The 27,758-nt window shown below is 40.5% G+C and overlaps 2 protein-coding genes and 2 long non-coding RNA genes across 5 annotated transcripts in view; 2 read left to right on the top strand and 2 right to left on the bottom strand.

Moving 5' to 3' along the window:
* lmnb2 (lamin B2) lies at positions 1 to 21,414 on the bottom strand. Of its 2 annotated transcripts, none has more exons than XM_030133042.1 (13): positions 21,020 to 21,414; positions 19,513 to 19,645; positions 17,450 to 17,606; positions 15,470 to 15,595; positions 15,263 to 15,361; positions 14,120 to 14,191; positions 13,919 to 14,044; positions 10,767 to 10,987; positions 7,714 to 7,951; positions 6,284 to 6,391; positions 4,369 to 4,488; positions 4,130 to 4,207; positions 1 to 302 (listed from the first exon to the last, which is right to left on the bottom strand). In XM_030133042.1, the coding sequence occupies exons 1-13, from the start codon at positions 21,237 to 21,239 to the stop codon at positions 267 to 269; spliced, it is 1,734 nt and encodes a 577-aa protein (XP_029988902.1). In that variant the 5' UTR covers positions 21,240 to 21,414; the 3' UTR covers positions 1 to 266. The 2 variants fall into 2 exon arrangements, with proteins under 2 accessions (XP_029988902.1, XP_029988901.1); XM_030133041.1 differs by having other exon boundaries at positions 19,513 to 19,649; positions 21,024 to 21,414.
* On the top strand, positions 3,446 to 14,619 carry LOC115418572 (uncharacterized). Its single transcript, XR_003935326.1, has 3 exons — positions 3,446 to 3,605; positions 14,450 to 14,456; positions 14,609 to 14,619. It is a non-coding gene; the product is annotated as an uncharacterized LOC115418572 (long non-coding RNA).
* Positions 20,128 to 27,758, top strand: part of LOC115418574 (uncharacterized) — a 23,970-nt gene continuing 16,339 nt past the window's right edge. The window contains exons 1-2 of the long non-coding RNA XR_003935328.1: positions 20,128 to 20,306; positions 26,612 to 26,627. This is a non-coding gene — a long non-coding RNA (uncharacterized LOC115418574). The remainder of the gene's footprint in view (positions 20,307 to 26,611; positions 26,628 to 27,758) is intronic.
* rpl36 (ribosomal protein L36) overlaps positions 22,982 to 27,758 on the bottom strand; it is a 5,260-nt gene continuing 483 nt past the window's right edge. Inside the window, exons 2-4 of the mRNA XM_030133078.1 lie at positions 27,313 to 27,407; positions 26,654 to 26,788; positions 22,982 to 23,104 (exon numbers count right to left, since the gene is read on the bottom strand). Coding sequence (XP_029988938.1) covers positions 23,015 to 23,104; positions 26,654 to 26,788; positions 27,313 to 27,405 — 318 coding nt within the window. The 5' untranslated portion in view covers positions 27,406 to 27,407 and the 3' untranslated portion in view covers positions 22,982 to 23,014. The remainder of the gene's footprint in view (positions 23,105 to 26,653; positions 26,789 to 27,312; positions 27,408 to 27,758) is intronic.

The following is a 27,758-nucleotide window of genomic DNA, read 5'->3' as shown; positions in this document are numbered from 1 at the left end:
AAAGTACACATGAAATAAAGAGTAGGAAATTCCTGTCATCTGATTTAAGAATCATTCCAACACCCAGACCAAGACCATTCACTGATCATATTCTGAAAAATTCAAAACACTTTTACTGAATGTTTGGAGGCAATATTTAGATTCCTATTAAAGTAGGTCCAGAAAATGTGGAGCGAAAAGCAGCAAAAAGTCTGTGTTTATGTAGAAGAATATAAAAACACCAGTGACAGGATCAGGTCTGAGGATCTAAGGTGGTGACGGGGTCTTCACATGATGGAACACTCTCTGGACGACACCTTCCCCTGTAGGAGAAACAAGTTCAACATCAGTACAAGCATTAAAGAACATTCAGTACAATCCAAACAACACACACTAACCCTAACCCTACTAACCAACCCACTAACCCCAACCCTACTAACCCACACACTAACCCTACTAACCCACATACTAACCCTACTAACCAACCCACGAACCCCAACCCTTCTAACCAACCCACTAACCCTAACCCTACTAACCCACTGACTAACCCTAACCCACACACTAACCCTAACCCTACTAACCCACTGACTAACCCTAACCCACACACTAACCCTAACCCTATTAACCTACTGACTAACCCTAACCCACACACTAACCCTAACCCTAATAACCCACTGACTAACCCTAACCCTAATAACCCACACACTAACCCACTGACTAACCCTAACCCACACACTAACCCTACTAACCAACCCACGAACCCCAACCCTTCTAACCAACCCACTAACCCTAACCCTACTAACCCACTGACTAACCCTAACCCACACACTAACCCTAACCCTATTAACCCACACACTAACCCTAACCCTAATAACCCACACACTAACCCTAACCCTAATAACCCACACACTAACCCACTGACTAACCCTAACCCCCACTAACCCTAACCCTACTAACCCATACAATAACCCTAACCCTACGAACCAACACACTAACCCTACTAACCCATATACTAACCAACACACTAACCCTAACCCACACACTAACCCACACTAACCCTACTAACCCATATACTAACCCTAACCCTACTAACACACACACTAATCCTAACCCACACACTAACCCTCACCCTAACCCACATATACCCCTTTTCCACCAAATTGGTTCCAGGACTGGTTCAGAGCCAGTGCTTGCAGGGGTTACAGACCAAAAACAGGAACAATGAAAGCAATGAACCGTCATTTTTAAAACTACAACCAGTGGGTTTTTAGTTTAGTTTAGTTTTCAGAGAAAAAGTTATAGACGCCAAAAATAAGCAGCAGTGAAAAGAGGAGGAGACCAGTGGTTTCTGACACTGTGGGCTTCATCTGAAGTCCAAGACCAGTTGGAGGGAGTCTCTCGAACAAAGCCAGTGTTCGAAAAAAATATCAAGAGAGACGGCTGCGACTGGACCTGGACCAGCTTCTAAACAAACTAAAGAAGATAAAGGACTACAGGACCAGAAAAGACAGAAGGACTACAGGAACCAGAAAAAACAGAAGGACTACAGGGACCAGAAAAGACAGATGGACTACAGGGATCAGAAAAGACAGAAGGACTACAGGAACCAGAAAAAACAGAAGGACTACAGGAACCAGAAAAAACAGAAGGACTACAGGGACCAGAAAAGACAGATGGACTACAGGAACCAGAAAAAACAGAAGGACTACAGGGACCAGAAAAGACAGAAAGACTACAGGAACCAGAAAAAACAGAAGGACTACAGGAACCAGAAAAAACAGAAGGACTACAGGGACCAGAAAAGACAGAAGGACTACAGGAACCAGAAAAGACAGATGGACTACAGGGACCAGAAAAAACAGAAGGACTACAGGAACCAGAAAAGACAGATGGACTACAGGAACCAGAAAAAACAGAAGGACTACAGGGACCAGAAAAGACAGAAGGACTACAGGAACCAGAAAAGACAGAAGGACTACAGGAACCAGAAAAAACAGAAGGACTACAGGAACCAGAAAAAACAGAAGGACTACAGGGACCAGAAAAGACAGAAGGACTACAGGAACCAGAAAAGACAGATGGACTACAGGGACCAGAAAAAACAGCTTGGATGCAGCAGCCAAACAGAATCCCACATTTGGACCTGCTGGACTGGGTTTTAGTGGACCAGTGAACCAGACTACCGGTGCACTGAACTGGGACACAGCAGACACGGACTGGAGGCTTTGGATTGTGGACGAGTCTGTTGTTCAAACAGCGTCAAACGACACGGGGAAGTTTTGTTTCTCAAACGCATGGTTAATGGTTCACAAAAAGTCGACTTTAGAGATTAAAGAGAGCTACAAATGTTACAGACGTTAAAACGCCAGCTACTGGTCTGCTAACATTTCCGTGTAGTTGTCTCCGAAATGCTGTTTCCTCGGTGGGTTCATAAAAGGCAGATCTGAACCCAGTAGTTAACAGAACCGTGTTCCAGTAGACGGGTTATGGTTCTAACAGTAGTTTACTGAACCGTGTTCCAGTAGACGGGTTATGGTTCTAACAGTAGTTTACTGAACCGTGTTCCAGTAGACAGGGTTATGGTTCTAACAGTAGTTTACTGAACCGTGTTCCAGTAGACGGGTTATGGTTCTAACGGTAGTTAACTGAACCGTGTTCCAGTAGACAGCGTTATGGTTCTAATAGTAGTTAACTGAATCATGTTCCAGTAGACAGAGTTATGGTTCTAACAGTAAACTGAACCGTGTTCCAGTAGACAGGGTTATGGTTCTAACAGTAGTTTACTGAACCGTGTTCCAGTAGACGGGTTATGGTTCTAACAGTAGTTAACTGAACCGTGTTCCAGTAAACAGGGTTATGGTTCTAACAGTAGTTAACTGAACTGTGTTCCAGTAGACAGGGTTATGGTTCCAACAGTAGTTTACTGAACCGCGTTCCAGTAGACAGAGTTCTGGTTCTAACAGTAAACTGAACTGTGTTCCAGTGGACAGGGTTCTTGTCCACATTATGGAGAACATGTTCAGTTAAACCAGTTTCTTTGTTTTGTTCTTTACAGTTGTTGTCCATGGACCAGGAGGCAGTTTCACATCAACACCACCTGGATTTTTCTTCCCTTTTGTAAAGTTGTTAAAGCATTGTTTTATTTGTGCCTATTTACATTTTTCCTTCTGTGTGAATAAACCTATTAAATACATACAGTTCATTTTGTCGGTCTTTTCCTGTTCTTCACAAACTTTGGTAACAGTCCTGTTCTGCTGACCTCACTAATTATCTATTCACAGTCTATCCTTACATTTGTTTGTATCATACATACAGTATGTATGATACAAACCCACATATTATGTTTATCACAAATGCTACAGAGTGACTATTAGTGTTTTTCGCCTCTGGATTGGAATATAGGTTTGTAAAGATGAGCAGCACTTGCTTGCGAGTGAGTGTCTCCCACGGCAGACCCACAGTCACATGATCACATTTTCCGCTGATGTAATGACGCGGCTCTGCTTGGCTCTTGGCCTATGGAAAAGCAAACCGGTTCTTTGGAAGCACCAGGTTGGAACCAGTTAAGCACTGGCTCTAGCACCGGCATCGAACTAGCACCAGGTTCTTTTTGGTGGAAAAGGGGTGTGACTGTACTGAAGATGAACCCAACCATGGTACGTACTGAACCATGACGTTTGACATACCATTACACCCCATTAGATACAGATGCTAACATACAATCAAACAGAAGCTAATTTAGGTAGGGGTTACCAAAGGGTCATTTACACGACTTTGCTTTTAATTTCAAACATGACAGAGGTGTGTGCCCACACCAGACCCTAACCCTTTCACATCGACACTGAATATGAACAGTAAACACACCTAAGAAAAAATAAATAAAATTCACAAAATAGCTGTGAGTACATTGCGTCATCTACCTCTGTGTTCAAAGTGCTGAAAACTAGCTTAACCTGTACAAATTTCATAACTTCCTTAATATTTTGTTCCTTCTTCTAAAATTAACAGCTAAATTCATGTGATTTTACATCTTTATTCTCAGTTTCATCCTTTTTACCCTCCCCTCCCATTAATAACAAGTTGTTCCCTCAAGTTAGGGGTCTGAATAAGAATGTGACATGATGCTGTGACATGATGCAACTGAACTCACCATTTGGGAACCTTCCTCTTCTTCCTCTCCATTTTCTACCTCTACCTGGGTCTTGGTTGCACTCCTTCTGGCTACTTCCTGTGAGATGGACAAATCCATAATCCCAAACAAACACAATGTTAGTGCTTAAATAGCAGCTGTTATCACAAATACCACTAAAGAGAAGTGATACGTCCATCAACCGAAAGACACATAAATGCAGAATATGGCTGTAATAATTCATGGATGGATGTTCTAACCTCGCCCTCAGTGTTGATCAAAGAGGTAATGATTTCACTCCCTGTGCCCCAGGAGGCCTGGCTCTTCCACAGGAGGTCAGATGGTGGACTATGGGCTATTCCAGCATCAGCAGACCACACCTGGATTACAAACAAAAACAAAACACTGGCTTTATTGTCCAAAAACATGTACTCTGTAATAGATATAAAGTAGAAGGTTCTGACTCAAAGATGTGCAGTGATCACATGGACATAACCGTCCAATGTTAGTGTTAAGACAAGGGGAGTGTCCCATTAGAGACACCAAAAACATTCACACTATAATCCAGAGTAGAGGTTTTTGATGCTAATATGCCCCTCTTCTCAATTCTCAGGAGATTCTAGAGCACAGGTGTCAAACATGCGGCCCACCAAAGGGTCCAGTCCAGCCCGTAGGATGAATTTGTGAAATGCAAAAATTACACTGAAGAAATTATCAATCAGTGGTGTAAAAATCATTTTAATTCAGGTTCCACACACAGACCAACTAAATCTCAATTGGGTCAGACCAGTGAAATATTATCATAATAACCTATAAATAATGACAACTGCAGATTTGATCTTCGTTTTCGTGTAAAAAGCAAAATTACATGAAAATGTTTATATTAACAAACAAACAATGTGAATAACCTGAACAAATACAAACGACTTGAAATGACTTAAGAGAAGTAAATGTAAATTTACCAAAATTCTGCCTGATACTAAATGTTTTGTGTATTTGTAATTGTAATGCAAGTTGTAATGCATGTGTAAATGATAAAGTGAGGCAGAATATTGTTAAAATTGCCCTTGTTTTTCCGAAGATATTTCAAGTTGTTAATGTTTTTTAGATTTTTAAGGAAATGTAGATGTAAACACTATTATAACATAATTTAACTTTTTTCACGGTATTATTTTACTGGTCCGGCCCACTTGAGATCATATTGGGCTGAATGTGGCCCCTGAACTAAAATGAGTTTGACACCCATACTCTAGAGATGTGAGTGGAGAAGACCAGAGGAGAGAAGAGCTGAGGCTAGAGGCATCTGACAACATGAGACATCCTCCCCTCTGAGCCGTCACTTAAATATTAAGGTTAGGGATAGGGGTTAGCCTAACCCCAAACCCTAACCCTCATATTTATATAACCCTGTCAGATACATGAGTGTTCATGTGAACTCATGATTACCTTTAAATTCACAACACAGCAAAATATGTCAGTTGGTGATTTCATTCACTCAAGTTGGATCATTTTAGATAACTATTAAAATGCTTCAGAATAAGAACTTTTAATTTTAAAATTCCTGCTTCTACTAACCCTAACCCTATAATCCAGATGTGTCTCACACGTCTTTAACATAACATGGGTCTGACATGGGTCCAATTCCACTAAGACTTCCATAAAACAGAGGTCTGCCAGCCTCCTCGTTGCTCAGTTTGCATTTAAGGGAACTGAGACCTCCTTCAAAATCGTGCCCTGACATGGATTTCCAGGTCACAATCAAGCATTAAGGAGGTGAGGAATTTAAGAGGATGTATGGTGCAGGACAAGGGTATAATAATCCATGGATGTCATGACCTCACAGTCAGTGCTGATCCATGAGGTCATGAATTCACCTCCTCTGCCCCAGGAGGGTTAGGGTTTAGGGTTATGTCTCCAATGGGTTAGGGTTTAGGGTGGCAGTGGGAGGTACATCTGTAGACAGGGTTAAGGTTAGGTTTATATCTGTTCTTCATTCACACAGTGGTTGGGGGTACATCTGTAGACAGGGTTAAAGTTAGGCTGTCCTGGAGCAGGCTGATGGAAATGACTTTTACCAGAGTGCCATGAAACATCCCTCAACTCATATTTCTATTATTTACACCAAAAATAAAGCACATATCCATTATCTCAAAGTTTTTCCTTCATATTTCTCACCGTGACCGACTGTCCAGCCTTGAGGACAAACTTCGGGGAGAACTTGTATATTACTTCCTCCCCACCATCCACTTGCCTCTTCAACCTCCAGTTGCCCAAAGGCTGGTCCTGCAAACAGAAGAAAGCTGAACAGTTACACTGGATGCATATTATAACATGATACTGGAGGAAATGGTACATGACCATGCTTGTCTAATTCAAAACAGCTCAATGGTTACACTGACTGTGGTAGGGGAGACTGGGGTTAGGGTTAGGGTTCTGGCCTGGGAGCATAAAATAATATCCAAGTGGGCAAAGCAAAGCCGTTAATGCTGTACGCCTTTACCAGTGTCAGGTCTCAGGAGAACCAGGACACTTTGGTGTGAAATTGACTACTAGAACAAGACACATATGGAGCAGGACACAGATCGTAAAGCTCAGAGTGCTACTATGGTAGCAAGGAATGTTAACCAATGACTAAGAAACAGCTACTAGCTCAATGTTGAAATATCAGAATGAAGAAGTTGCCATCACAGCTAGAGATTGATGAAGTACAACATACTTCATCCGAGGTACAAAGATGCCACAGTACCTTATGCTATTAAGTACTTTATGCCACGTTTCCACTACATGGTACTGGCTCGACTCGACATTTTTGCGTTTCCATTATGAAGAAGGACGTGGAATCTGGTACCCGGTACGACTTTTTTGGTATCACCTCCGCTGAGGTTCCAAGACTGGAGACCAGATACTAAAAGGTGACGTGTAAACACTGCAGACCACTGATTGATCAGAGAGTTCTCTCTGTGACCTGCCATTTTACAAAAAACAGATGCAGAAGTTTACAGTAAATATAGCGGTAGGTTAATCCACATGATGACAACCCGAAAACTACACCATGGTCGGTCCAGGAGATTCAGATGTAAAAATTCAGCATGAGCTTGATGGAGCAACACACAACAAGCAAATTTATCAGCAACTCTCTGAGCAGACGACATGGAAGTAATGTGCCCCATCGCTATGACGACCAGGTACTGTAAAGACGGTAGTATCCTGTAATGGAAACGGTCTCCAGGAATAGGACCTGGTACCCTGAGCTGAGTCGACCGGTTCCACGTAGTGGAAACGTGACAATAGTAGCACGTCAAACACTGAAGCATATTTTACATTAATAATGTCTGTCTTTGGTAAAAGATTTGTCCTTTTCCAGAGACAAAGCTGACATCAGATAATCAGCAAGTTATGAAGCAGTATTTCCCCACAATTATATTAGGGGGTTGCCCAGCCCCCCAACAATGCCCACAATGTGGGCACATGCATGGATTCTTTGTTAGATTTAAATTTGGTTAAAAATGAATATGGGCCACAGAGTAAAATCAGATTATACTAAAACCCCAACACTGGTATGGACCTCCAAACTGTTGTCTATAGACTAACGAAGTGCTCCCCACCTGTTCAGTGTCATTAGTCAGCGTGACAGCGTTTCCATCCATATCCGTTGGTGATATGGTGACCGCTCCACTAGCTGTGGCCTCCTCAGATACCAGCACCTGCTCTGCCCCTGTTCCAACCTCTGCTGCATCCTTGGCCTCCATCTCCACTCTCTTCCTCTTTGATAAACGGGAAGAGGAAGATCCTGTTACCCTGGAAACAGTGACTCGAGTTGACGGGCTGGGGGACAGCTTCAGTCTGAAATCAATAAGGACAATACACCAGTCCATGAAAGAGCCCGACAGGACAGTCAACTGACAACAGAACTCAAAGCTGTGATGCCATTTATTCCAGAACATCCTTCCTACGTCATGAAGCACAAACAAGGTTAGTCTGTAAACTTGAACAGAAACCTGTGATTTCACAAAATGAACAGCAGGCATTACAGTTATGTGTTCATGGTCTTTTCTTTCATGTTTAATTTAAACTTGTACGAGAATTACATCATTCATGATTGATTATTAAAAGTTAAAAACAGTGCCTGTCATTGGCAAGAAACTGATGATAAGACTGAGTCTGATTCACATAGATGTGGACAGTGACACAAATTTTATACCTTTGACTAACAGAGATTGTAAAAACTTCAGGAGGATCTAAAATCAACAATTTAGTACATTCTTTAAAAGAAAGAATCCACTGGTGAGCGCTGCGACATCCAAAGGCCTTAAAGACCGCAGCAGACTAAAGGTGCAGACACACCAACTCGATTTTCGGTGGTCATACATCGGCGGTCAGATGACTCTGTTTGGTGTGTTCCTTTCGATTGGCTGTCATTAATTCCATCTCCAGTCTTTTCGGTCGATTCAACATGTGTAATCATCCACTCCCCGTCGTTCAGTCGGACCAATCTGATTGGTGGAGGGATAGCCCTGGACTACTGAATGAGTGAAGGAGAAGTTTCCATGTGAATCCAGTTCTGCCAAGGTACTTCACACTATTAATGTCTTCTATAATAGTCCGTTCACTGCTCAGTTCGGATCTGAATGAGTGACAGTCAGTGTTGACGATGGACTTCATTCATTCCATTAAGTCAACACTGTTAGCATAGTGCCATTTCGCCTGCTTGGTCTAGAGTCATGTTCCATCATTTCTGGTTCTACGTCTCGCGTAAGTGCAGAGCATATGCTCAACTCTGTAGTCAATTTGGTGTGTTCTTCACACTTTTTTGACCGTGACAGGGAGACGGGAGCCAAATGATCAGTCAGACTACCTTTTCTGGTGACGACTGGCAGTCAGGTTGGTGTGTCTTTGCCCTAAAGTGAACAGCTGAAGGAAACCCTTTACAACAGCCATGTACACAACATACCAGAGGAGGTAGGCTAACCAAAGTCTACAACCAAAACAACTTTAATGAATGTAAATGTAGAGGGTTCTGTTGGTGTCTGTGAATTTATTAAGAGTCTGGTGTGGACCATCTCTAAAGGTAAAATGTCATGACGTAACTTTTGTTATGATTTGGTGCTATATGAATAACATTTGATTAGATTTAACAAGAAGATGCAAATCACTAATACCAGATTAGTATTTGACAGAAAATGTCTTTAAAAAAAGCCCAACCACTAGGGCTGCAACTAATGATAATTTTAATAATCGATTCATCTGTAGATTATTCTAATAACTCATCAATTTATCGAATAAACACAAAAGACTTAATTCTCAAAGATCAATATACAACCAAAGGCAATATAGGCTGAAGACAAGTCACTTATGATTACATCCCCGCAATGGCTTCAGGTTTAGTTAGCAAGGACTAGCCCACTACCTAGACTTGTTATGGCTAGAGACTAACAAGATATAGTCTTCAACCAGCTCCGGTTATAGGCTATCAAACTAGCGTTGAATAGATCAGTTCCAGTCAACAATAGGTAACGTTAGTCTGGTGGCCTGATAAACGGAGATGGATGAAAATGTTATAATTACGACGATAGTAATCATGACACGTAGGCTATCTTAAGCTAGGTTTACATTATGTTCGCTGTGGCCACGACAGATTGACACTGTGTGTCAATCAGAACTAAAGATAAATGGAGTATCCTTACAACATTAATACTACAGAGCACTTGAACTAACACCAACATGTTTATCAACAATCATATTTCTAGACATTTGGAATAGCAATGAATGATAGGGCTGGGCAAAAAAAGTCAATTTGATCGATTTTGGATTGATTTCACTTTCATTTTGCGTAACCGATTAATAGTGGATGAGATTGATTTTTCAGAGCAGGACCACCAGTAAATGACTCAGATATAGCCGACACGGAAGCGTAGCCAGCTCCGTCTTGCGAGCCTCTTGGGGAGTCTTGGTCTTGCTTGCGATGGAGGGATGCGGAGGAAGGGTGGGGAAAACCCCTCTGTGGGAGGCTCTACCGTCCTCAAACTGGAACCCACAGTGTGGAGAAACTGGCCAGTGAAGGTAGATCGCGGAAGCTGGTCGTTCTAGAAATATTAACTTGGATCACCTATGGCTGAGGCAGAGTTAGAGGAATAGTAAAGCGCCAATCACAAAGCGCCACCCACCCTCCCCCTCCACTGAGTTTCTGGTACCAAGGGCACAACATGATTATGTTACAGGGGGGTTAAAACTGGTGTCGGTGCCCCAGGGTGATAGTAATGTGCCTTAAGGCTAGAAGCACCAGCCATGAAACAGAATAAAGATGACGCAGAAGTCTGTTCTGAGCCACTGGAGAAATATGGGAATGGTTCGGTTCATTATTTCAGAGCAGATTCAACTATTTACTGATGAAATGTCAGATTTATTTCCTTTCTAATGTCAGTATTGATTCTGTGTTGCATGGCTGTGGTAGTCAAATAATCAGGTTACAGCTCAAAATTGCACTTTGGTATCACTAAATGAATCTGACTCAATCAATTAATACTGAATTGAAATCAAATCAGATCGTGATTAATCGATTCAGAACCGTATGAATAAAAATCAAATCGATTAAGGAAACTGGCCATGATACCCAGCCCTGATGAATGATGCAATGAAACGCCTAAATGTGTGCAGATACCTGTGCTCCTCTCCCTCCAGTAGTTTCCTGTAGGCATTGATCTCCATATCCAGTGCCAGCTTCACATCCAGAAGCTCCTGGTATTCACTCAGCTGAGCGTTCATGCGGTCTCTCAGTTCACTCATCTCTTGTTCCTTTCCTTCGACGGTCCGACGGTGTTTGTCTCGTTCTGTCGACAGGATTTCTTCTAGCTCTCTGATACGATCCTCTGAGGCAGCCACCTACAAACATCAACATACACAGAAGTATCAACAGTACCATTCATGAAGTGAAGAACACCAGCGCTAGGATGGGCACCTTTAAGGGTTTATTGATACTACTACTCTTATTGATCAAGTACTTTAATGATATTGGTTCGTTTTCAGGTCAGAGTTACAGTTTAAATTGTTTTCTCCTTTGTGACTTAGGCCAATATAATAAATAAAATATATACTTTAACAGGACAGTTCAAAAGCATAACAAATTCTGACTGCTTGATGACAGCAGTGTGAAACAAGTATCATAATAGTCATTTACTGCTGCAGAAAATTGCCTTCACTTGATCATTTGTAAGTCCAAACTGAATACACCCCTACTAGTATTTTCAACAGTGTGGTAGTTTTCCGAGTCTCCACATATTTAAATCCTCCGGTCTTAGTCTACAAATGACAAAGTAGATGATGCTCAGACCATTTCACATCACATTTATGAAAGGATGTGAACCAAATCAGTCAGTGGTGCCCAGTAACTTTAAACCATAAACTCATGTTCATATTGAGGCTCAAACTGCAGAGAAGGGTGATACCGATGAGCTCCACACCCAACTGTGCATCCCCACCTGTACATGACACAGGGCTGCATGATTTTGGCAAAAAATAAAATCCCGATTTTTTCCTCTAAAAACTCAATTTTCGATTTCGATTTTTGGATAAAACTACAAAAGACAACAGAAGTCAGCATGTAGTTTTCATGAGCAGCCCACAATGCAAGGCACAACTCCCTACCTCTAACCTGTGATGGTATCACATGATGGGCCCACAGAAGTTTTTTTTTCTTCATTAAATCTTTATTGAATGAAGTAGAGAATACAAACAATGTATACAACAAGAAAATAACATAAGTTTGCCAGGGGGAATACACTATAATACAATGTCCAAATCAGAGCAAACACTGATGGTTTTAAGAGCCTTTTTGTTTCCAGATTTATCTAACAGCTTTAAATAAAGTTCAACATCATTCAAAAAATAAATATTTGGTTTTGTGTTACAGAACTTACATCTGTGAATGAAAAATTTAGCAAGTAAGAGAACTAAATTAATTATGAATTGGGGTATCTGGGCCCACAGAAGTGATACCAATGTAAGTCAGTGACAGGCATCAGTCGTGCGTGTGCATGCGTGTGTGCGCGGACCATGCAATATGAGTGATGAGAAAAAATAAACATCTGAGATCATGTGGTTGGACTAGTGTGTCCACCCTCTGATAACTTGGGGCGTGTCTGTGTTCAGAATGAACCAATCACAGTTAAACTCATGTTAAATGGTGGTCAGCACACACCTGACCCCATTTAAAGACCCTCTGATGAACCCAGATCCAGTTGGACTGTTCTAGAGGCTGTTCCTCACATTTATGGAGTCACATGTTCATGTCCAACCACGGTCTTCAGAGAGCTTCCACTGCACCAGTGAATCTGACTGTTCAAAGGTCAAAGGTCAGAAGAGGGCATTCAATATACCATGAACACAGGGAAGACAGGCATCAGCAAGTGGACAAAATATGGACCAACAGGGACATGAACCACAACGGGACATCTGTCCAAAACTGAAGAAAAAACCAGAAGAAAACTGGACAGGGAGGAGGACAAGGGGACGACGGCAAAACTGAAGGAGATGAAATATTCATTCATTCATTTTCTGAACCCGCTTTATCCTCACTAGGGTCACGGGGGTCGCTTGGAGCCTATCCCAGCTACATAGGGGCGAAGGCAGGGTACACCCTGGACAAGTCGCCAGTTCATCGCAGGGCGGAGATGAAACAGTTTATACAAATATTAGTGAAGAAGAATATATGACACCAATCTGACATGAGTGGGTCTGGGGTAGGGGGGCAAGACCAAAGACTGGTCCTGTGGACAGAATGACCCAAGACCAAAGACCAAAGACTGGTCCTGTGGACAGAAGGACCCAAGACCAAAGACTGGTCCTGTGGACAAAAGGACCCAAATCCAGCTACATTTAAACAAACACATGAGAAAATGTGTTGTGGATGAACCCAAGGGTAAATGTTTAGTCCATAATTCCAAAGGTCTATTTGGTGTAAACACAACACTGGTCATCTCCAACAGAACACCAGACCTACAGTGAAGCATGGTGGAGACACCTTCATACTTTGGACTGGAACTGGGGACTTGGACAAGGCGGAAGGAGTTTAGAACACTTCCAAATACCAGTCAGTGTTGGACCAAAACCAGGGTTCTGCCAGAAAGATGAAGATGAAGAGGACCTTCATCTGTTAGTCCGACAGTGATCCAAAGGCCACATCCAAACCAACCAAAGAATGGGTTCACCAGAAGAAGATGAAGGCTCTGGAATGAACCACCAGAGTCCAGACCTGAGTCTGATGGAATATCTGTGGACTGATCTGAAGAGGACTGTGACCAGGAGATGACCTCAGTCTGACAGATCTGGGACATTTTTAGAAAGAAGAGTGGACAAATACGGACACATGAAGAGTGGACAAATATGGACACATGACGAGTGAACAAATATGCACATATGAAGAGTGGACAAATATGGACACATGAGGAATGGACAAATATGGACACTTGAAGATGTGTCCACTGATAGACTCCAACCAAACAGACTGAGGAACTAAGAAAAGACAAAGGTGATGAAACTAAGGGTTAGTTTAAGGGGGTGAATATTTGTGCAAACAGAGTATTGGAAGGATTTATTTTTCCCCTTTTTCAGATTTCAGTTTGTTTTCCATCTGACTTGTACAGGTTATAGGTCTGATTAATGGAGGAAAAGGATTTGAAATGGTTTATGTTGGTCTGATTATTTTCCATCAGATAAACCTGGCATGTGAACAGGGGGGTGGAGACTTTATATCCACTGTGTGTGTGTGTGTGTGTGTGTGTGTGTGTGTGTGTGTGTGTGTGTCTGAAGGTGTACCTGCTTCTGAAGGGTACTCAGCTGATAGCCAAGGCTCTCCATTCTTATCCGGGACTCCTGCAGCTCCTCTCTGGCTGTACTCACTGCCTTGTCATTCATCTCTGAGGAGACTTTGGCATTATCCAACTGCAGGGAACCCCAGACAGATATGTCAGAGTGGGAACATTAACAGAACACAACACAGAAGGAGTCATCACTCACCTTTGCTTGGAAGGTTTGTTCAAGTTCTTCCTTGTAAAGAGACACTTGCTCATCATGTTGCTTCCTCAGGTCCTGATTGAATCACAAAATTAATGATAATTCTCAAATTTTCAGAAGGTCAGGGGACATTACCAAAAAGCACAAATCTGAACACCATGGGATGCAAAGGGGTAGACCTCGGACAAAGATGAGAAACATTTAGCCAGCTGAAATATGAAACTCACCAAAACCTGTCAGAAACACAGGAACATGTTTGAAACTACACATGTGCACATTTCCTGACGGACATGTAGTCCATGTGCTTGACCACTGCATACATTTGGATGAAAGTTACGTTGTTCCACATTACATTTGTATGTTCAAGTTATTTATCACAAAAAACCTTTTGCCTTAACTGTGCAACAGGAGAGGGAAAAAATATGGATCAACTGAATTATTGACAGTGTTTTTCAAAACCTACATTTACAAATCACATTAAATTAACCGCAGAATTTGTAATTTACACAAAACATGTTGAAATGGAACATGAACATCATGATGAAATTAAATACTTTTGGTGGCAAAAGGTTAAAGTCACTTTGACCTCATGTCCATCTCACACCTCAGGAATGTGTTTGAGTGAATTTCCAAGAGTCAAAAGTTTCTTTTTTGTTTTTAAATGGAAAATACAGTTGAACCAACGAGAAGATGGATTCTTTCAGTTTCACTGTTCAATCCAAAGATATACCAGTTAGTTTTCTTATCTGGTAATCATAGAGTTAAGCGGCACATGTGAAACACATTTACTGATTCATCATCAGTAGTTCAGGTTCCACATTCAGCCCAGCTGGGATCTACAGTAAAATAACAGAATAATAACCTATAAATAATGACTACAAACTTAAATCAAAATTTCATTGTAAAGAGTTGGTATTGGATTGGTACCGGCCAAACTAATCCTAAAAAAATTGGATGGGAAGCAAAAAAAAAAATCCAGATTGGGAAATCACTAGTGTGTATAAGTGTGTATTTATTGTATGTGTGTATATAACTGTATTTAGTGTATGTGTGTATTTAGTGTATGTGTGTATAATATGACTGTATTCATTGTATGTGTGTATATGTGCATATATGTGTGTGTATGTGCCTGGTGGTCCTCCATACCTGTAAAGCCTGGGCCAGTTTGAATTCATAGTCCTGTCGGACTCCAGAGTCCACCTCCACTATTCTCTGCTCCTGACGGCGGCGAGACTCCCGAACCTCCTACACACACAGAACTATTGGAGCGGCCATGTTGTCGGAATGAGGTCATTTTGGATATTAGGGGGATCTAAAGGTCCCCCATCTGGACATTAAAAGTATAGGCCTTACCTCTTCAAACATACTTTTCCTGAACTCCAGTTCTTCACTTAAGGACTGACATCGGTTCTCCAAATCCACACGCATCAGTGTCTCTGCCTCCAGCTGGCGTTTGGCTACAGCGTGGCTGTCCTCGCTCTAAACACCAGTCACATGACACACTTTTATTATTCTACTTCCTGAAGGGTTAGGGTCATCCAGACTATTATTATTCTACTTCCTGTAGGGTTAGGGTCATCCAGACTATTATTATTCTACTTCCTGAAGGGTTAGGGTCATCCAGACTATTATTATTCTACTTCCTGTAGGGCTAGGGTCATCCAGACTATTATTATTCTACTTCCTGTAGGGCTAGGGTCATCCAGACTATTATTATTCTACTTCCTGTAGGGCTAGGGTCATCCAGACTATTATTATTCTACTTCCTGTAGGGCTAGGGTCATCCAGACTATTATTATTCTATTCCCTGTAGGGTTAGGGTCATCCACACTATTATTATTCTACTTCCTGTAGAGTTAGGGTCATCCAACTAGGCTTGCACACTTGGTTCTATTTAAAGCATTAAACATCAAAGTGTTGCAGAGGTATGTGCTTTTATACATTTTAAAATATGTAGCTTTTTTCCTAACATGTAATATTTTTTCCACTAAAATTGACAGGACGATCCTTTAAACCAGCTCTTTGATGAATTTCAACTACTTCAACAAACTGTCAAACAAACTCACAGTTGAAGTTTTCAGTTTTTCTCAGCTGTACCACAGATCTATGGGATGGAATTTTCAGCTTCTATAATCACAGCTGTTAACAAATTTAACACTTCACCTCCTAAAATTATCCAATTAAACTTCCTTAAACAATTTATACATTAAAAACAGAGAAATATATGCTGACACTCATTCAGATATCTGACATTAACTTCTACATTTCCAGCCTAAAACAGTCCCTACGGCTCACCCATTAACTATGTTAAGTAAGATAGAAGGCATTGTAACAATCACATATATTGGGGATTTTTGGAACTTACCATAACTTGGTTATTTTTCACTCATTTCCATTATATTACATATACCTATATATAATCTGGCTGAGTCTCCTCTCACCCATAATTAACCCATTATGACCTACCATAGAACAAATCCAAGGAGCATGAGTTGACAGTTTTACATGCTATAATGCCATTTTGGGAACAATTTAATTTGCTACACATCCACACAACCCTTATATTCCAAATTTTAAAAGAGCTGTATGTAAGAATTATATTCAACGTAATCATTAAATGACCCTGATATGTCAACAGACATTAAGGAATCATCTTCATTTCAAATACTGATATCAGTAGTCACTTTTTCATTGACCCTCAAATATCGTGAATATAACTTACACTTAAAAATTTGCCTAATGGAAAAATGATAATTTCACCAAAACTCTCATTTTTCGGTTAAAAGTTTTTGCGCTAGCAAGAGGTGTTTTTTTTTTGGGCGTAGTGCAATTGGTATAATCACATAAAACTGCAATGGAAAGACCTTTTTCCACAACTAGTCATGTGAATAAAAAAAAAACAAAAACAAAACAGGATGTTGACAGTCACTTCAACTGGCGAAGAAGAAGAGTTTTAAAAGAAACATGGTGCAGTATGTGTGGACACACTAGGAAACTGAATCATTTTTTTAATTTAGTATGGGATTGAGGGCTAACATATAATAATAATAAATATATCTGTAAATCAACACAATATTTATGTTTGCATCAGGAGTGTACCTGGGACACTGACAACATCCATATCCTACTACCTGTAGAGAAATGATAAGTAAGGATGACAGTGATCTACTCAGACATATGACTTTACTGTGAGATCGCCATGTTCTGTTCTTCCTCTGTGGTTAATTCAGTAAAGTAGATTTAGCACCCCCCCACAGGTAGAACCGTTTGTCTTTTAAATACCTCATTAGGCCAGTATTTTTCACTTCAACAAAAACAGGAAAAATGACTTACTTTTACTAACAGATTCTTGACATCGTTGAGGTCGGAGGTCAGAGCAGCATTTTGGCTGAGAGCTGTGGACAGGGCTGCTTCACTCTGGTTCAGCTGGCCTTCCAAAGCACTGACCCGGGACAACGCTGCCACCAGGTCGCTGTCCTTCTTCTTTGAACTAGTACACAAACACATAGGATATAGCAGACTCTCATAGACTCTAACAGAACAGGGTATGGGTAAGATTTTAATGATACCTCGGCTCTTACCAATATTGATTAACCATAGAATAGAACAGAATAGACTTTATTGTCATTTGACAGTACAAAGTACATCAAACGAAATTGAGTTCGATGATTAGGGACATTGGGCCGCTGCTCCTACTAGAGCACTGCCACAAACCCTTTTCTTCTAAAATTGCAGTGAAGAACAGAAGACAATGCAAAGTACAAATATAAGACGCCATACAGTTTTCACACAGTACACGTAGGGCTGCACGATTAATCGATTTTAAATCGAAATCGGATTTTTTAATTAGTACGATTTTTAAAAAAGGGAAATCGTAAAATCGATTTCATCTCTCTCGTGCCTGCGGGCCGTGTGCTTGCAGGCTCCCGTAGGCTCCTCCTCCTATCAGTGACAGCGGTCTGTCACAGAAGTCCGTGTAATGACCGGACTTTAAATGTGTTCATGAGCCCGCAGTACTTATAGCAATGTAAGCCGTGGCTTCACGCACGGATCCCGCAACTGAAATAGAACTGCATGTGGATCACTCATCTTATGTTGTCCCAGATCCGTACTGTACTGTCTTCTTTCGAACCGGGTCTGGGTCTCGGGTCATCAGGCTCAGCAGAGGAGCCCACACAGCCCTGTGCCCACACACATCCACCAGCTCCACACATAGAATCCCTCCAGCGTGTCCTGGGTCGGTCTATTCCACGCACGGATCCTCCAGTTTAAATAGAACCACATGTGGATCACTCATATTAACGTGGTCCACACACGCACGCACGACTGATGCCTGTCACTGACTTACATTGGTATCACTTCTGTGGGCCCAGATACCCAGGAAAAAACAAAACAAAACAACCAAATATATATATATATATATATATATATATATATATATATATATATATATATATATATATATATATATAAAATTTAGTCCTCTTACTTGCTAAATTTTTCATTCACAAATGTAAGTTCTGTAACACAAAACCAAATATTTATTTTTTGAAAGATGTTGAACTTTATTTAAAGCTGTTAGATAAATGTGGAAACAAAAAGGCTCTAAAAAACATAAGTATTTGCTCTGATTTGGACATTGTATTATAGTGTATTCCCCCTGACAAACTTCTGTTATTTTCTTGTTGTATACATTGTTTGTATACTCTACTTCATTCAATAAAGATTTAATTAAGAATAAAACTTCTGTGGGTTCATCACATGATCCCATCACAGATTTGAGGTTAGAGCAGTGCCTTGCATTGTGGGCTGCTCACGAAAACGGCATGCTGACTTCTGTTGTCTTTTGTAGTTTTACCCAAAAATCGAAATCAAAATCGAGTTTTTAGAGGAAAAAAAAATTCGGGATTTTTTTTTTTTTGCCAAAATCGTGCAGCCCTAAGTACACGTGGACACATGCTGGAATTTTATGGTACTTTAATAGAATTCTCATCATTTCCTAAAACTTCAATATCATCTGTGCTCTCTGCTCTGACCACTTCAGATTACATTCATAAATAGGGCTATCGTGGTTCAATAACCTGGCTCATCATCACTTTTAATCATTGAATTGTGTATGTATATGGGATCCAGGCCACTAGCATACTGCTACATACATGGGGTAACAACATGTGAGCTTAGCATCAAACTGTACATTTGTCCACTTTCAATATCTACCCTTCAATGAGACACGATCCTTGCCTTTCCATATGGTTTTGATACAAATGACTGTCTTATTTTCGTAAGGAAATGCAATGTTAATTAAATGTGTACTTTTTCAATTCCAACATACAAAAGTGAACTCATATTTTAAAAAGTGAACTAGACAACAGTTTGTGTACACTTCTATATATTACCTGCGTGCAGCTTCTTCCACCTCAGCCTGGGCCTTGCCTAGGTCGATCTGGAGTCTGGCTCTCTCTTTTGCAGTTTCATCCAAAACCCGCCGAGCATCAGCTAACTCTGCCTCGTACAGGGCCTTCAGGCCTGAAACCTGCCAAAAAGAACACCATAGCCATACCCTGTTAGCTCAGCTGATGACATTGAATTTAAAACATGTAGGTTACAATGGGGATTCGAGTCGAGTCAACAGCAGCAGCTATCAGCCATCAAGTGCATGAAAATGTACTCAGTGACTCCATGTCCTCCAGCAGTCCCATCCCTCCAATCAGCTAATATATATGTTTCTATTTGGTTTATATACATTTCTATTTGGTTTCTACATGTTTCTATGTGGTTTCTATATGTTATGTTTCTATACAGTTTACTGCTGGTTGGCTGGTTTCTATTTGTTTCTATGAGGTTTACTCCTGACTGCTTTGTGTATCTCCTCTCATGCTTCATGTATCTCCTCTTCGTGCCCACCCCCCCATATATATGTATGTATGTGTGTGTATATGTGTGTTTTTTAAGGGGGAAAATTCATATCACACCTAGGGCGCCAAAATGGCTAGAACTGTGTGTGTGTGTGTGTGTGTGTGTGCTTGGTAATTAGGATTTGAAGAATGTCAAAGAAAAGAAAACTGGACATAAGACACTTCTTTAGGAGTCAAAGTGCAAGTTAGTTCGAGGGTATAGAACTGTAAAGGCTCAACAATACAGATACTGAATAAAGGACACTATTTAATGCCAAACACATACACTTTTTAAAGTTATTTTTACTTATTTTCATATGTTTGTATGGAAGACAAGTGTTTAAAAAACACAAATAAAAGAAAACGTGTGGGGAAAATACAATAAAACCTCAGATTCTAGATGCTCATGTGATTTTATCCATATTTTTGGGGAATAAATTACAACAATAATAATAATGACTGAAAGAAAAAAAGCCTTTTTTGCTCAGGCAGTAAGTTTACCATCAAACTCTACGATCACTGTGTTCATAATCTGTTCATATGTCATGTATCAACATATTTGTCAGGTGACAGACAGTAGAGAGGAGACGGGAGGAGGAAGAGAAGAAGGAGGAGGTAGAGGAGGAGAAGGAGAAGGAGGAGGAGAGGCTGTAAATTCACGGTTGAGGTTTAATAATAATGCATATGTTAGTCATTAGAATAACTTTGCAGAATGCATTCAATTCTTGCATTGTCTGTAGATGTTCAGTTATGCATTATAAACATATCAATTACAGAATTTTTTTCTGATTGTTTACTTGTTTGATCAGCTCTACATGATGTGAAACAATGATCGCAAATGCAAAAAAACATCAACTTTCAGGAGTGCTGCCTTGGAGCACTTCTGTGTCTCCACCAATGTCAGAATCAAACCTCCTCCCTTGACCATGTGTATGTATTCCATCTGCTGATGGGTCTGGAACCTACGGACACAAACATCTACCCGGTGTGCTTTTGTTGACACTGGAACTGACCTCTCTGGTAGTAACCTCCTCTTTTTCAGACACCTTCACCATCAGCCGGTCGTTCTCCAGCTCCAATGCTCGGACCCGGTCGATGTAGACGGCCAACCGGTCGTTGAGGTGCTGCAGGTCCTGCTTCTCCTGTAAACGGGAGATCCGGGTTGGGGACAGCGGGGTACAGGCCGCCGCCGGCCGGGCCGCTTCACGGGCAGGGGTAGCCGTCGCCATAACGGTTCCTTTCACAGTTTGCCAGTGATCAATAAGAAGTACAAAAGTGTATCCGACTTGGTCTAACGGACACCGGAAGCAATGATTTTAACCGAAACAACCCAAAGCAGTGTCCGCGGACCACGGAGCAGCCTGTCACTGTGAGTGTTGCGATTCCAAGATGGCGGACCCCGCTCTCAACACCGCGCCAAAAGTGGGAAATACGTTTCCTGTCTTGCAATGGATGATGGGAAATTTAAGTCTTACGCGTGCCTGCGCGGTTTTTTTTTTTTTTTTTTAAATAAATTTCCCGTACAAATGCATCCCAACAATATTATCATTCTTGCTAAATTCCATATACACAAATGCAAATATTTAAAAACAAAACCCACATTTTTCGTTTTTCATGTTGTTTCCTTTTTTTTTAAAAAAAAAAAAAAAAAAAAAAAGCTCTGAATCCCTTAAAAAGAAAATGCCTGCAAACTTTCAAATATGACTAGCCTCTGTTTAACTTTAGTTTTTTTTTTCGTTTTGATCCCTCCTATGTCCTTCATATCTCTTCCTGTTTTGATTTGTAAAAGAATTTATGCCATGAAAGTTTTCTACATTTAACTAGATGAAAAACAAAAAGTATGCATCCAGTGGACACTTGAATTTCGGTGAGAAAATAAACAGAGGACAGTTAGAAAATCTTACGGAAGATCTTCTGTGTTTTTTGTATTATTTCAGCAAATCTTTCTTAAATGTGTAAATAAATGCCTCTGGCTTTCCTAACTCAGATGGTCCGGAACATCAGCGTAAACCTGACAGATACACATGTCCGGAGGAGACCAAGACCATGTCAACAGTTTATGTGACAGGACAGTGTCTGATGGTTCTGGTTCACCTCCAGGACATAACCCCTGTGTCCTACTGACCTCCATCTCCCATGCAGGAGCCTCTGAGTTTGACTAACTGACCTTCGTTTCTGTCTGGGTTCCTCTTTGTGCCACTTACTGGGTCAAATACAGTTGAATAGAACTCCATCTGTTCCACAACCACAGACAGAAAACATCTAAGATGCAGCAAAAAAGGACCAAAATAAATCAGTTCTAGCTGTGATGTAGGAGTTCCCTTAAAGCTGCTCTCCCACAGGTTTATGGTCTATTTGTATGTATATGTTCTAGGTATATATGCATGTTCCAGGTACATGGTTGTCACTGAGAATCTCTAGCTTCCTCTAAACTCATCCATCATTTTAAATTCACAGCTCAAACTTACCATCCTCGTTTGCTTGTCCAAATTATGAAATCCCTGGATTTGAATCCTTCATGGCATTACTTTTATTACCATGTTGTCCCATTATTTACCTTGGCTGTTTCCTTTTTCAAACACTTAGTTAATGTTCTCTGGCCTCTGTTTATTTCACTGAGGACTATCATCACCATCACATGTACTTTATTCATCCTTCAGCAAATAAAAGTCCATGTCTGGAGAAAATCAGACCAATGCAACCATCACATGGCCTTCTAGGAATGACCGTCACAGAAAACAGGATTTGCTCAATCTGAACATTTGCACTGACAGCAGTAAGTATAATATGTAATCTATAATTTAAATGTGTAAAATCCCACATCTGGCTTTAAAATGACTATGGTGCACAGAGCAGACCACTGCAGTTACAGTTATTTTGTTAATTTATCTGAATCCAAACCAAACTGAGGCCAGGATGGAACACATCCCCATGTGTGAGACCTGAGTCAAAGCAGAGACCAGCAGACGTCTGGAGGTGCAGCTTCAGCTTTTATTGAGTCACATTAGTCTTTCTTGGCGGCAGCTTTTCTCATTGCAGCCAACACGTTGCTCAGCTCCTCCCTCTTTCTCTTGGCCCGAATGTGAGTTCCGATCTGCAAAAGTAAAGCAGGCTGTTAGGTGGATTCAGTCCATTTCCACCCATGTTCATTTACAGCCGTTTCTAATGTGAGTGCAGTCTGCTCCCTACTCTGTCCACGGCTTTGCTTCAGCAGGTTTATTCTACTGTAGGAGTCTGCAGGTCCAGTAACAGGCTGCATTTACCCTCTTTAATACCACTTCAATTCAACCTCAACTTCAGTTACATCAAAACCACATTTTATACCACATACATCATTTATTGTCTTTTAAAACTGATTTTATGCTCTTTAAAATAGTTTCTTCCATCTCTTTGTAGGTAAAAACTAAAATCCTAGAGGCACTGTCTCTGTGAGAAGAAATATAAACCAACTACCAACCCAGGCAGACTGTGTCCTGTTCCAGAATGATAGTGAAGACCAGAGGAAGACCAGACAAACCAAGGGACAAAGTCATCTAATGCGTTAACACAACACTTTAGACTGAAAACCAAACTTCCACAAAACTGAAGTGCATGGCATGACAGTAACTGGACAATTGGACAATGACCACAGCACAAGTAGTCCCAGTAATAATCACATATAATTATAATAACATAATAATAATAATAATAATAAAAACAATCATTGTGCATCAAATTCATGGTGTACAACAGCTGTAACAAGCTATTATTTTCTTATTGAAGATTTTTCTGAGTCCAATCTCCTTCTGGTTCGTTAGATCCTTTCGTCATCTTACTGATTAATAATCATCTTAAATCCCATCATTCTCTGGCATCCATCAAGAGTTTCACTTTAAGTCTCTGTTGAAAGAATCCTTACATTTGAATGAAGGGAAAAGGTTTTGTGTATTGCTGTTTTACAGTCTGAGTTAGGGCTGGACATTATGGAAAAAAAAATGTCACCACAATAATTGTTTTCATATCAGACAATAGATATGCATCACAATATAAATCAAATCACTATTTTTGTCCAGCTTAAATTTTCTGTTACTCATAAGTTAGTTGTGAAGACATCAGAAGGTTATTTTTGATTTAAATATAATTTATTTTCTGTCAGAGGTTGAACATGAGAGATGTGTGACGAACATTATCCAACTGTTTCAGAAACATAAAACGGGTCCATGTTGTGTATGTTCCACTGGAAAGGCAATACAATGGAAAAGTCTGTGTGTGTGTGTGTATATATTGTGTGTGTATATATATATATATATATATATATATATATATATATATATGTATATATATATATATATACACACAATATATACACACACACACCTGCAAACATGTAAACAAACCCTTAGACAAATAATCCACCAGTCCCTCATTTGTTGACACTACACAGCTACACAGACCCATATTTAAATGCAGATGTAGTTCATATTCTGTTCAGTCTAATGTGTGTTTGATATTTGTCCAATCTCAGTGCAGTAGTGTGTGTAGGAGGGGTTCATGGGTGTGTCACAGAAATCTGGTGACATTTCACTGAGTAGAAGCAAAGTTATTAAATTTTAAATCTGTATAAATTTTGCGTTTAACACTTTTCAGACGGTCCCTAACCCTTCACTCACTAACTGGCTCCTCATTGGAAGTTCTGCCGTCAGCTGATGGTTAAGGACCGTTTGATTGGATGTAAACAGTTGTAGTTTCCTCTGTTACCACAGACACATACAGACAGTATCTGGGTCTGACTGATTATTGAGCTGTGAATCTCTTGCCAACTTTACCTCAGTGAGTGTTTGTGTTCTTCACATTCTACATGTATCTGTGTATTGTTCTGAAGGTCCTGAACCCAAATGGTTACGCCTACTGTTCATTAACCTGGTCGCCCCAGTTCTAGGTCACATGTTCTCTTTAAGAACACTCCTATGGGGCTGTTTTGATGTGGACTGTAGTCTCTGCAAGTCACCCTCTGTGTATCTTTGCCTTTTACCATCTTTAAATTATTTAGATTAACACAGTCATATTATATGTTTGACTTTTTGGTCGATATACATCTACAACTGCTGCAAACATTACACTGTTCTTTACTGCATTGTTGTCTGTTTCTTTGTTAATTTCACTCCTAAACTGAGTTCTGGTAAAGCTTCAGGAATTAGTGGCATGAGGACACAAACTTTGGTAGAGTTTTTGATTAACCAACAAGCTGCACAGTCCCTCATTAGAACATGATTAAGAAAAGAACTGGGCAGGGGCAGCATTTATGTCAACTTGACCCACTTATTTAAAAAGATAAACCAGGAGGTGAAATGTATATATTTGCGCTGAAGCATTCCAACTGATGCCGGAGGAAATTCCATGTCATTATCAATGAAATGAGCTAAGCTGTACTTTGAACCCATCAAATCAAAATGACATGGGGATTCGAACCGATGATTGTAACGCGCATTTAGAATGTCATCATTTATGTTAACAGAGACATTAGTTCAGTGGTTCTTAACCTGGGTTCGGTGAGTCAGTCTCAGGGGTTCGGCGGAGGTCAAGACACACAGTCGACTCGTTAGTCGGGTGTGTGTGTCGGGCTAGGTCTGTGTATGTAAACGGCTTTGGAGACTCTTTCTCTGATTGACATCCAATATACGTGGTGTATTATTGTTGCTTATAGCACTACAACACATCCTGAAGTGTTTATAATCTCTTCCACTCGTCTGACGATGAATTATTTGAGTATTTTCCAAATCGTTGTTATGACTTTTGCTACTTCCTGTTAACCACGGAGGCAGCCATGTGTAGCGTTTGTTTACATTTTTTGGTCACCGCACTGGTCAGTTACAATCATGTGACAACCGACGCACCGTCGCGGATGGAGAAATCGTATTACACTAAAGCCGTCAGTCACACTGATTTGCAGTAAATATTCATTATTATTGTAGCCTGATGGAAATTAGGTGATGGGTGTGTGTTAAAATGTTAAAAATGATAAATAGCATAAATACAATAAGTTCATTATTGGAATACATAAGGTTAAAAATTAAAACCATTTCAGTGTGGTAGTATTAAAAAAGGTCATGTCTTTGTGAAAAGGTATGTAATTTGTTGTGAGTTCATGCACTGTATTGGTTTTGTTCTTTGAACACAGTGATGTTAATGCACGGTTCATTTTGTGCACCAGTAAAACATATACCTGTGTCTTGAATTTGAAAAAAATCATATTTTATTTTTTAATAAAGAAGGGTTCGGTGAATGCGCATATGAAACTGGTGGGGTTCAGTACCTCCAACAAGGTTAAGAACCACTGCATTAGTTATAGGAGCCTTAATTTGTTCGTTTCATTACTTAGATATCAACACTCATCTTCACTTCACGCATCATGGTTAAGCATTAAACGTCCATGTAATTGTGACCATAGCATTTCAGTAAGTTCGGAAGCCTGAAAAATTAAGCACATTGTGACGCTCAAGCAGTCCCCCCAAAAGTCAGCTCTGCCCAGCATCAAAATGACCACATCTAAAACCAGGGGTTCCCCACGGGTCACATACGAACTACATGAAGCACAGTCGGTGCATGTGTGCAGGTTCCACAGACAGATGTTGTCCAGGGTACCTGTGAGTGAAACCAGACTCACCCTCTTCTTGATGAATTTGAGGGCCCTCTTGTCCTTGGATACCTTCAGCAGTTCCATGGCTCTCCTCTCATACGGAGCAAAACCACAAACCTCACGGATCATATCACGAACAAACTTGCTGTGTTTAGTCAGACGCTAAAGAAAGATGAGACATTTATATTAATGTACAAACTCTACAGTACAGACACCAGTGAATTCAAACACTTTCAACTATCACAGAACATTCAATAGGATATACATTTCACATAGCAGGAGTCAACCCTGGTCCTCCAGATCTACTATCCTGAATGTTGTAGACATAGCCCTCTTCCAACAAACCTGATTCAAATGATAAACATATCCTCCAGCTCTGCAGAAGAATGATAACACAATCAGGTGGACTGGAACAGGGAAACATCTATAACATGCAGGACAGTAGATCTGGAGGACCAGGGTTTGTGACCCCTGCCCTAGAATATAAGACTGTTAAATGCTGGCCTCTGTAGAAGGTTAAAGGGTGATTCCAGTACTCACACATCAAACACAATTACTTGGAAAGGTCAAACCCAGTACAGATGTGAGATGACACCCCTGTTTTAGACACTCCAGGGTTAAAACACCTTAAACCCAGGGTTAGGGTGTTTTAACCCTAACTCTCCAGCCAGTGTACAGTTACTCACCCCACGCCGGCGGCTGTGTTTAGGAGCAGCTACATTTTTAGTAACTGAATGGCCTTTGTTAAGGCCAACGGCCATCTGGTAGCGAATAGGCATATCTGCAAAAGACCACAGAAGACAGTCATCATCATCTGTAAATACCACTGACCATCAGATAGGATCATTATCCAACCCCAACCACTGTGCCTCCTTAGTGATCAGGAAGTTAAGACCAATGCTTACTTTGACATGCAAGAATTAAAGAGTAACTAGATTACCTGTGAACCTCACCTGAACCTAATCACAACACATCCTCTAAATCTTTAAACTACTACTGAATCCAGCCCGAGTTCCTGCATTTACTTATAATAGTTATAACTGTAAAGTACAGTCATTCAGTCACGATCACTTCTACATTTACGAAATAAACCTGTTTGACATGATGCTTCAAACACAGTCCAGTGGTTCCA

This window comes from Sphaeramia orbicularis, chromosome 4, assembly GCF_902148855.1.
Source record: "Sphaeramia orbicularis chromosome 4, fSphaOr1.1, whole genome shotgun sequence".
Lineage (NCBI taxonomy): Eukaryota > Metazoa > Chordata > Actinopteri > Kurtiformes > Apogonidae > Sphaeramia > Sphaeramia orbicularis.
The sequence above is the reverse complement of the archived record's forward strand: the minus strand, read 5'-3'. Positions and strand labels throughout refer to the sequence as shown.